Source organism: Azolla caroliniana, unplaced genomic scaffold (assembly GCF_043228905.1).
Source record: "Azolla caroliniana isolate FFs.n. ecotype wild unplaced genomic scaffold, voAzoCaro1.0.p SCAF_12, whole genome shotgun sequence".
Lineage (NCBI taxonomy): Eukaryota > Viridiplantae > Streptophyta > Polypodiopsida > Salviniales > Salviniaceae > Azolla > Azolla caroliniana.
In genome coordinates this window covers 6,996,220-7,008,150 of record NW_028230447.1, presented here as the reverse complement: position 1 = coordinate 7,008,150, position 11,931 = coordinate 6,996,220, and the positions used below count along the sequence as shown (strand labels likewise).

The following is an 11,931-nucleotide window of genomic DNA, read 5'->3' as shown; positions in this document are numbered from 1 at the left end:
ATCATGGTAGATGCTCATAAGGTGTTTGATGAAATGTTGTGATCAATTGCAATGTCATGGAATGCATTAATGACAAGTCATGCACAATGTGGAGCGTGTGAGGAAGTGTTTCATCTCTTTCGTGAGGTCACAAATCAAAGCATAGGTTCAGATTGCGTGATGTTACTTAAGGTTCTTTCTGTCTATAGACATGGAGGTCTTGTCAGCATCGGAGAGAGGTGCTTTAAAGCTATGGAAAAATATGGTCTCTCTCCAACACTAGAGCATTACAACTGTGTGATCGACCTATTCACTCGTTCTGGGCAACTTGATGAAGACATTGCAATGTTAGAGACAATGCCGTTTCAACCAAAAAAAGGGGGGGGGACACTTTATATAGATCTGTTGTGTAAACTTATATGCAAGCAATGGGTATATACATTGGAATAGCATAAGTACTAGCTATGCTCACATTTAACATCTTGTCATCCAACAAGGGCATTTGATGATTACTTGAAATCTAACCTCTCAATTAATGTAATCATGTGATCCATGGCTAGCCATTGTCTTACACAAGATGGGATTGGGAAGGATAGTCAGTGGTCACTTCCTTTCCACCTATTTTGTAGGTTGTAGCTGATATGCCTTTTTCAAAAACTAATGGAAAGATATTTTGTTAAAAAAAAAAGACCCCAAAATAATGGTGTTGTACATCTACACTTAAAGAAGGGATTAGAATACAAGGTTCCAACTTTATAAATGTTATGGTTATCTTTACACCAAGACAAGACATTTATTTAGTTATGCACATGCCTTGGCAGCTCCACTTGCTATGTGATGTTCTTTGATGATTATACCAGGATGGTTTGGATTTATTTTGTCAAGTATGAAGGTGATGGTTTTGAAAGCTTTGTATCTTAAAGTTAACTTTTGGCATAATATCAATGTGGGAGAAGATTCACATTTTTTGGAAGGGAGAAGTGGGAATGAATTTGTGAGAAACCTCAATTGACAACCGAAGAAAAGATGTTGAAGATGTGAATTGAGTGTACAAGCGAAGCCATTGTCAAAATAGTTTGCATTAGTTGTTTGGAATGAATTGGTGTATTAATATTGGCTTAGTGCATGCATTACATTGTTGCTTTAATAAATATAAGGCATTAGTTTCGAAAAGTACATATAAACAAAAACTTGATGGTTAATATTTACAACTTAGCATTACACATTGGGTACGCATTTTTACATAAATTTGTCAAAGAAGTTCCTTTTAAAGTATAAAACTATGAAAGCTTTATTGGACATCGTTTTTGTTAGGACTTACGACAATATGATTTATTTGAATGATTTAGAGTGACCAAGGCCTTAAAAAATTGTACATTTAACTAACTTCTATTTGTTACAAGCAACCAATCCCTAAAAAAAGGCCTTTTTTCCAAAAAAAAACACTACTTCGCATTAGTTAGCAAACAAAATACAACAAAGTTCAAACACAAAGATTCACAAGGACTAACCTTAGAGGGATCAATATATACAAGTTTACAACAACACCAAAAACAACAACAAATTCCGCAAAACTCACGTTGTCCTTCCCCCCACAAATCTGGTAATAATCCCCACCCCTCTTTTACGACAAAATGATCCCACCTACTCTTTTGCAACAAAGTTATCTGGGTAACACAACTATGGTAACTTGTACCGTAGCTATACATATTTACATCCCTTGTACAATATTGGGAGTCATTGGCGGAAATAGCCACTTGGGTGCTTGGTAGTTCCACTTAGGCCTTGTCGAATATTTGACCATCATGGGAGAACCACCCCATTTCAGCAGAAACTTTAACTTGTGTTTGTAAGAAGCGATTGATGCCTAAAAAATGTATAAATTATGTTATACAACTAAAGGAAGTGGATCATGTATTAACTTTCTTACCATACTCCCCGTTATACATTTGGGCATTTAAATTCCTTGAACATTGTCTACGTGTCATAATTAACTTCATATGAGAGAGCAAAGTTTCAGATGTAAAATCTAACATCAAATGTGTTGTGTTGTGTGTGTGTGTGTGTGTGTGTGTGTGTGTGTGTTTTGGGTGTACTTGTGCATAAACTTAGAGATATTCCACATATGATCGGTGTTAGTATGGCACAAAACGCTTTATGCATTTGCAATATGGTACCAAAGCTAGAAACTAGAAAGGAAATCGGTTAAATATTTTATTTAGTCGTATCCATAACTTATCAAATTCCAAAATAATGTGTGAGACAATGTTAGGACGTTTGCGGTTATGCATGTTTCTAACATGAGCACTTTTGTTCAAACATTTGAGCCCTACATTTTTGTACATTATTTTATAAGTTAGAGTTAGGAGAGGTTTAGGATGCTCATTCATTTAATGGAGGACATGTACCTTAAGCCACTCACCCATTTGGTGTTATCTTCGGTACAAAGCCAAAACATATTCTAACTTATAAGAAGAGGCTTTCGTAGGGCACCGTTGAGTGACGTATAAACACGATGAGGATGTGCAAGTTTTTCTCTAGAAAATGCATCATTATTTATCATCCACATGCACTTACTTGGTTGTTAAAAACAACCTTGTTTCTAATGATGGGATGGGCATGTATAAATAACACCACGGTGGCCCAGATGTTTGCAAACAAGAAGGATGGGTTATGCGAGAGCTTGGTTCTTGTTAATGATCAATACATGTGCACTGAACATGTGGTAAAACCTAATCCATATGTTAAACCTTTATGCCAGGAGATTAGATCAATGATCATATTTTTGGAGAGGCATTAGTCCTTATCATTATTTCTAGATTATTGATAAGCTCGCATCCCTCCTTTTTTTTATCTATTCCTAAAGGTTAACTTTGTTGCTACATTTATCATGTTATGATATGCACATAATGCCTTGTTTTAGGAAGCATACGGACACCAAATTACAAATTTATGCATATCTTGTTTTAGAAAGTATGTGGATGCCATTAACCAGAACATGTAGGCCATACGTCTTGTTAAAACTATCATCAGTCTTTCACGCCATACCTTTTTAACAAACAACCTTGAATTTGTTAAAACTTCTCACTGGGAGACCCTGAAAAAGAAGCATATGGAAACTACTACTTGAAGGCTGAGAACTTGCATAATAACTGTTAACTTTTGTTTGACCACACCTTCATAGCACCATTACCGTAGACATATTATGAAAATTAGGGTCAATATTGATTAAAATACTTGCAATTGACATATTTTGTTTCTAAAACAATGATTTGTAGGTGTTGACTCTGGATGGGTTCCTCTTGGGTGTGCAAAGAATGTGGAGCACTCAACCATCCATAACATCAAGGAGAGGGGTTGTTTTCCTAATGCATGGGATTTTAATGGTAAGGTTATTAAAGCATAAAAAAATGTAGGCCGTAAACTTTGGTTACAAATGGTAGCCCCATGCTAATTATTTATGAGCGTGAATGACACATGATATTTATGGCTAATCACGACATTTGTGTGTGTGATTTGATCACGACATTTATTTACTACTTTTTAAGTTTGACTTTAAAACAATAAACCTTTTGTCCATTTGCAAGGGTGGCGAAATTTGGGTTCTCAACACCCCCTCTGAGGCACTAGGATTTATTTTAGCTGATGCTGGGTATGAGGTTTGGATTGGGAATACTCGCACCACCAAATTCAGCCATGGACACACCACATTTAAGACACAAGATTCTGTAATATTCCATCACAATTCAATTGGAACATTTTGACATGAGAAACATACATTTATCCATGGATTCACACACACACACACACACACACACACACACACACACACACACACACACACACACACACATACATGAGAAACATACATTTATCCATGGATTCACACACACACACACACACACACACACAAACCCTAAACCCTACATAGACACATATACATACACATATATACAAGAGTATATATGTATGCACATAACATATTACTATATCAATGGTGAATGTGCATGGGTTGCAGGCTTATTGGGATTGGAGTGTGGATGAGATGGCCACCTATGATTTGCCTGCCATGTTGAGCCTTGTTAATAGTATTGCTTTACAAAAGGTTCATTATATTGGCTACTCACAAGTAAGCTATATTATTATCATCAAGCATCTAGTAAAAAGAACAAGGCAACACATAGGAATTTAGTTCTGTATGATTGATTTTATGTGGGGTTTTAGGGTTCGCAACAAGCATTGGCTGCATTTTCACAAGGAGAATTGCTTCCCTACATAGATAAAGTTGTGTTACTAGCTCCTCTTGTATATATGGATCATGGTGCTGCCCCCCTCGAGATTGGTTTGTCTCGAATGCATATCGACGAGGTGATTGAATCCATCTTAATGATTTGACTTGTTGGTTTAGTTCTTTTCTTTTGGAGGTGTGTATATGTTATTTTCTTTTCCTTTCGTAAATTGATTCATGAGTAAAAAATCATACGCATTGTTTCCATTCGTGACATTATTTTTATCATCTTTATAGGTCTTACAAGCTGCACATGTCGATGAATTCAGCACACAAACGTGAGTACAAGTATTCTTGCATCACATGCTTTCATTCAGCAAATAGAAACAATTTAACTACAAAAACTTGTGAATCTCAAATGTATACCAAAAACTTCTATTAGGCAAGCGGGAACCCAAATTGTGGACCTCATATGTGGGCAACGTAATCCAAAGTGTGTCGAACATTGGGTTTTCCTCTTTGCAGGCATGAAAACATACTCCTTTTTTGTCATTATATATGTACGGTATGTGTTATGTGTTAAATTGGGGAGGGGTGTTTGTGTGTGTGCATGAATGCATGTACATTTGTATGTGTTTATATAAAAATGAATATATATATATATATATATATATAAATACATTCATATGTGGATGTACATCTATATCTATGTATATCATTGTATAGAAAAATTTATACACGTGTTGTAAGCAAAGACTTGTAAGTCAACCTCCGAAGCAATTTTTGTGCTTGTGTTTGCTCATTGTTTGTCTCATTTAGATTTCAGGTGACAATTGTTGCCTCAATCTTACAAAGAGACCGATTGTAGAGAAATATGAAATGCAATCAACATCCGTAAAGAATCTGATACATTTGGCACAACGTAAGAATGGCTTATGATTATGCATTGTTGAAGATTGATTCCTATAAGAGCCATAATGTGTTTAAAACTATTGAGGGATTGTGGATCTACAGTTTACTTTTAGTATAGCCAACACTTGTATTATACAGTAATTATTGAACCAATTGTCATGCATTATCTTGACATAAGTCTTGTAATACTATATTTGCAGAGGGCCGTATGTCCAATTTTGCACGATATGATTATGGGAGCACAGAGAATGTCAAGAGATATGGAATGTCCTCAGCACCACCATATATGCTTGCAAATATTCCACCTCTTGACATGATGCTTATAACTGGAATGAGGGATGCATTGGCTGATGCAATAGATGTGACACGATTAATAGTAGAGCTACATGGTGGTGTCAAAGTATATACAGATCCTTTATTTGGCCACCTCGATTTTATCTTTGCTGATTCGGCCAATACTCGAATATACGGGGAAATTCTCAGTTTTCTGCAAACTTAATCATGATGCACATTAATGCATCATGAATGGCACTTGACACATTTCTTTCTATCATAGAAGAGCCTATCATTATCCGGTAGATGAATATATATACACATTAATGAATCATGAATGGCACTTGACACATTTCTTTCTATCATAGAAGAGCCTATCATTGTATGGTAGATGAATATATAATGGGCATGTCTCACATTCCTCTTCATAAAAAACGCAGTATGGACTTTGCTGAGCAATACAATGGTCCCTATTCACTAGTCTTAGAGAAATTGCCGTTATATGTCAGCATAATACCCCATTTTCAGATTTTTCAAATGGCACAACCTTTCTGTTTACTTCCAAGGCACTTCCAAATATTTGTATTGCTAGTAAGATTCTTGTGAGTCTGAGCAAAACACTTCTTCCAACTATTTAACAGTGTGTATGGTCATTCAACAAAATATTCATCTTATCATCTATCATAAACATGGATAGACAGCTCCAACCTTCAATAGTTCTCCAACCTTAAAACTAGATTAACTTACATTAGTGAACGAGGCCACTCAATAAGATATGAACCAATGCAAAGTCAATAGCACAATCTTACTTATGGTGCTTTCTTGTAGATTGAAGCCTTCGATCAATGGGGTCAATGTCATTACTTGCTCTCATCCATACATCCATACATGTATATATGTATGTATGAATATATATATATATATATATTCACTAACCATGAATGTTGGGCACATTTACAAACAAATGCATTTTGACATTAAACTACACTGAGTGGGACACTTTTTTAAAGGTCAGGTGGCCATGAGGTATATATATAGCATCTTGAAGTCGCTTGTAGAAAAAATGTTGGATACACATTCAGCAATATCTTGATGTTCAAAGACACTTTTTTAAAGGTCTAGTGGCCATGAGGGATATATATAGCATCTTGAAGTCGCTTGTAGAAAAAATGTTGGATACACATTCAGCAATATCTTGATGTTCAAATACACAACCCACCTTACCACCCACCTCAAAATATATTTCCAGATTAAATTCTAAGGAGTGCCTTATGCATCACGAAAAATTAGCAAATCATCATGCCAATTTGCTATGTGTAGCAAAATACTCGAACCCCCTATTTGGGATCTAGTACACATTCTTCTCCCTCACCCTCTGTACCTAGATGTCTCTCCAAAAACAATTGAATTGACCTCCAATACCGATCTCCACCAGAAAGCCATGTATCCATATGCATGCCGGTTGGGAACTCGACAAACAAGCACCTAGAGTTTGATGACGCCGCAGCATGAAGCTTTTTCATGTGTGCAGGAGGAACCATCTCATCCTTGCTTCCAGACAGAAATAGTATCGGCTCGGATATCTATTGACAACAAAATATCAAGTGATTTGTCATCACGATATGGCAAAACATCACAGCAGCCATACCTTAGGCTATTACCTGGGGTGTCCCTATATTTCCAGAAATTGTGCTCCATTAAAAAAAACTATACTAGAATATCCCTAACTCATTGAATATTCACTAGCATACTCCTAAAGGCTTCATAACATTACCAGAGTACCCCTCTGCAGCACAAAATCTAATGATACACACCCCTTCACAGTACAAAATCTACTCATACATAGTGCGAGGTACCACAAGTTGGTATGCTGGTGTTCTTTCCTAAATATTATACCCTTCTATCTATAGAAAATTTACACATGAAAATGTTGGAGGGTGGCAGCTCCAGCCCTGCACTCTCTTTCATATTTATTATCTTTGTACTACATTCTCTCTTTTCTCAGATTCTTCTCTCTCTAGAATCTGCAACTCTTTAAATGCCTTCTCTCTCTAGAATCTGCAATGCTTTAAATGCCTTTTCTCTCTTCTACCTTTTCCAAGATATTCCTAGTTTTTTGTACCTGTTTGGTAGTACAAGAGTCACTTAACTACCAAACAGCCATTTCACCCACATTCCCCAATTTTGTATAAATAGGCTATACCAGCCTCTTTTGTATAAGTTTTCATTTTCTTTTTTGCTACTTAAAACAAGCTCTATTCCTTGGCTGTGTCTCTACTCTTTGCAACCATTTTTTCTACTGCTGTCTAACAGCCTTCTCACAGCTTGGCTGTGCCTATTTTGTTTTAAGTCTTCCGCTGCTGCTATTAACAGCTTTTCGCACAGAAAATGATGGTGAGAATATACATACATGACTAATAATATCAATGGTATTCCACGGAGACCGCACAACGAAGTTAAGGAATCGAAGACCTTTGCTGCCTGTCCCTCCAATTACCCACTTCAAGATAGGCAATAGAACTCCAGCCATATCTAATATTGATGTGAATGTATTCTCTAATATCAAGACAGCAATCTGCAATTCAATAACCAGAAATCACCAACATGATGTTTCATGTAAGAGGAATATTATACCTGTGTATATTCCTCTGGTATTCCATCTAAACTTTTCAAGGAATATTCTTCATATTGTAATTTGAAGAACATTCTATGATAGCTTCTATCAATTCTGGTCTTTCATATTTCACTATTTTTCACATTAGATCACATTTTAGAATAAAGGAAATGCTTTTTTTAAGCCCTCAAATGCAATGGTTCACCTTTTGAGGATTGTTCTTCACAAGTGTAGCTCCAACAGCTCCGCCAAGCGAGCGTCCGAATACAACCAACTTGGTAGTATCAATATCTGTTCTCTTTAGCAGATGATCCAATGCAGCCTGATCGAAAACAAAAGTAATAAAATGTAATTAATTAGCAAAGGCAATCCAGTTTCTGCTGTTCCAAAACAGAAGTAGAGATAATAGAATGTAATTAACTAGCAAAAGTGGCACAATGAGAGTCACCCAAATTTTAACAAAAGACCTTACTTGTGCATCCTTTATCAAGCCATGTTGAGAAGGGTAACCATCACTTTCACCATACCTATGGAAATCCAGATTTCAACCATCATATTCAGAATAAAAGGATTCAAATATTCTGTCTAAGCTTAGGGAAATTTGTCTTCCAAATCCTGAATGGATTTATTTGAGAGAAATTCAGGGAGGGGTTAGTGAGAGAGTGAACGAGTGTGTGTGTATACATTCCTAAAAAGAAAAGGCCAAAAGAAGAGAAAACAAAAAGAAAGAAGCAAGGGACAATGGCTACTGGAAAGGACCTTATATTACGAAAAAACTTTTGACACAATTTCGGCAAGACACAGTATAGGTTAGTGTCCATTTCCATGTAATGCTTAACCTATAGATAGAACTCTTAAATCATATGATTTAACGAAACTTCTATACATGTTAGTTGAATTTTAGTCACCCAGATCTTTTGTTTGTGAGAAAAAAGCAGTGTCTGAGCATGTGTACCTTCAAACAAACAAACAAAGCTTTTGTAGTTACAAATTCAATATCAAGAAAAGAAAGCGCCAAAGAAAGAGAAGATTGTTAAAAAAAGAATGAAAAGTAAAAGAGATATTTAAAATCAAAATATGCTATGTCGGACTCAAGGCATATCAGATAAAACAAATGCATAGATTTCAACGTACTTGAGAGCAACCAATGGATAAAACAAATAAGAAACAAAGACAGAAGAGGTACCCTCTGTAAGAAAGCATAAACACATTACATCTCAGGCGTTGCATCATTAAGTTGATGTACTCAAGTCGGTGTGCAATATCTAGCATTATGTTGTGAGATGTAAGGATCCATGAATAAAAAGTTTACAGAAACCTGCATATGACTACAATTTGCATCTGTATTTTCTCATAAATTGAGCCTCTTATGAATAGCAAATAGGATACTGCCTGCATTCTCTTGGAAAAAAAGTATAGTTGGACCTGCAAACAATGTAAGCAGTATGAATTTTATTTTCATGAAGCATTAGAAATGTCAACTAAAGTCTTGGCCTTTATATAAAGAATGCCAATATCACTTTGTGAAATCAGTTTGATAACCTAAGTAATATCCTTTCATGGTATATGAATTATTAAATTCCAATAAGGAATTCATACCAAACAAGCTTATAATGCACTACAATTACTCTAATGTTATTGAACATAATATCAGCATTACTATGCATGATAAGACCCGGAAGCTATGTGATCTGTATATCTGATATTATACTTACATTATCAAGCTCAATATTTCACTTCAATCTAGTCATGAATTGACCAACAGAGGGATGCATAATTCGAATTGACTTGTTACACAGACACTATTTTAGACTCAGTGCCGACCCTAAGGTTCACACCTCTTAAGTTCACACCCCCTTCAACACACATTCTTATGATTACAAACATGCCACTAACCACATGTTATATCCTAGTATATATCAACACAAGTTTTCCCTCATAATTAAAACGGGATTCCCCCACTGGGCTAATGCTTAGTAATGTTAGACTCAGTGCTGACCCTAAGGCTTCTTCAACACACATTCTTATGATTACAAACATGCCACTAACCACATGTTATATCCTAGTATATATCAACACAAGTTTATCCCTCATAATTTAAACGGGATTCATCCACTGGGCTAATGCTTAGTAATGCTATACGCAAATTCAAGATTTGAAGTTTTAATGATAGCATTCCCAATCAAATTCGTGTTACATGAAGCATGATCTTCCATTGCCTGCTTTATGCATTTCCATCTATTTTCCAGTTTCCGGGTAACCAGAGAAGAATATATGTGAATAGAATTCTAGCGTTTGCAAAAATGATGCTCAAATTAGGATATCGATCACGGACCATTTCATGTGAAGTTAGTCATCCCTCTTTTACGAGTGTCTATGAGCCTCTCGAGAGATAATGTGAGCAGCATGCTGAAAATGATACTCTTCGATGTCGGAAGAGGACGATTTTGTAAACCTAATACTGTCAACAAGAGTATTTTCTCCTCCTTGAATTAAATCCATCTCTATATTTGAGCAATAAGGCCTAGATTCTATTAAGCAAAAACTACTTTTAGTAGTTTGGTTTGGCTACAATGAGGATTCTCAGGCCTTAATTCTCAATTTTATACTTGTTCATAAAAGTGCCATGATTGTTTTGTAGATGATTCTTCAATCATCTATACATATAATTCATGAGAAATGTTTTTATCATTAATAACTAATGTTCATTTTTTTCGAACTCGATTCATGCATGTACTACTTAAAAAAGAAATGTATATACATAAGCCATCACATTCATGACTGCCTCATTGTCGCTAATCCATTTGTGACACGATTACAACCCATTCCTTTCCTGGGACTAACCACTTAGCATCTAGATTTATCGTAGATCTTGAGGCAGTCATGAATGGATTAGGCAATATGCTAACCTACTTCAAAAATTATAAATCATGATCATCTGATGGGTGTGAACGAAAGAGATCCAGTTGCTACTTGATATGATTTACAACAGTAATGAACTAACGGATTGTTGTTCTTTTTTCTTTGGGGGAGGGGGATTTCTCACTGGACCTTTCGACATTTTCATGAATGAACTAATAAAAGAAAAATGGGAACTAAGATATAGTAGTTTCTGTCAAAATGGCAATTCTTTTATAATCAAGAAGTAGTTTAGTTTAGTAACGAAATAGATAGATGGAGAGATCTCCTGTACAAACTGATTACTGGGAATAAAAGAAAACGAAACGAAACGCAGAGAGGTTTGTTAGAGGTCATCATACCAGTGAAGTCGGAGTGAAGCTTGATGAGCCAGCAATGGAGGCGAACACCATCAGAGGCATTGATCCAAACATCTTCATACTTGAGGCGAAGCCTTGCAGGAGTGATGGGGTAGCTACGGGAGAGGCCAGGGACAACGGGGACATAAACGAGCTTCTCTTGGAATGTGATGAGGAGGACGAGGCAAGTGCAAGCTAAGCCGCCGATGCCGTAGAGGAAGCTACTCAGGAAAGTGGCCATGGCGCCCAAGCATAAAGAAACACAGGGACCTCTCTCTGTGTCTGTATCACTCTCTTTTTCTTCTTCTTCTTCTGCTTCTTCTTCTGCTTCTTCTTCTGTGTCACTCTCTTCTTCTTCTTCTTCTTCTTCTTCCTTCGCCTGTCGTGCTTTGATGAGGCGGACACACACAAAAAAAAATGCTTCGGTTTCACACTTGGGCGGCCGGACAAAAAACAAATGCCTTCGGTTTCACACCTGGGCTGGGCGGCCGGACAAAATGATGGCTTCGATTGCCTAACATGGTGCAATTTTAATAATCGGCAATGGTTCGGTTGGTTGAACCGAACCGAACCGAACCGCAAAACTGCGGCTTAATAGTTTCAATGGTTCCATTCGGTTCAGTTCAACTTCAAGTTCTTTTTTAACGGTTCAGTTCGGTTCGGTTTGG

At 36.4% G+C, this 11,931-nt stretch overlaps 2 protein-coding genes across 2 annotated transcripts; one reads left to right on the top strand and one right to left on the bottom strand.

Annotated features, from left to right (window-relative positions):
• The first annotated feature begins 2,587 nt into the window (after positions 1 to 2,587).
• On the top strand, positions 2,588 to 5,618 carry LOC147856984 (triacylglycerol lipase 1-like). Its single transcript, XM_087328594.1, has 9 exons — positions 2,588 to 2,704; positions 3,258 to 3,365; positions 3,567 to 3,707; positions 3,998 to 4,108; positions 4,204 to 4,347; positions 4,505 to 4,545; positions 4,650 to 4,732; positions 5,034 to 5,129; positions 5,320 to 5,618. The coding sequence occupies exons 1-9, from the start codon at positions 2,588 to 2,590 to the stop codon at positions 5,616 to 5,618; spliced, it is 1,140 nt and encodes a 379-aa protein (XP_087184720.1).
• Positions 5,619 to 6,518: 900 nt separating this feature from the next.
• On the bottom strand, positions 6,519 to 11,542 carry LOC147856983 (alpha/beta hydrolase domain-containing protein WAV2-like). Its single transcript, XM_087328939.1, has 7 exons — positions 11,267 to 11,542; positions 9,396 to 9,431; positions 9,193 to 9,271; positions 8,479 to 8,533; positions 8,212 to 8,328; positions 7,803 to 7,967; positions 6,519 to 6,975 (listed from the first exon to the last, which is right to left on the bottom strand). Exons 1-7 carry the CDS (start codon positions 11,502 to 11,504, stop codon positions 6,730 to 6,732), a joined length of 936 nt encoding a protein of 311 aa, XP_087185065.1. The 5' UTR covers positions 11,505 to 11,542; the 3' UTR covers positions 6,519 to 6,729.
• Between the last annotated feature and the right edge of the window lie 389 nt (positions 11,543 to 11,931).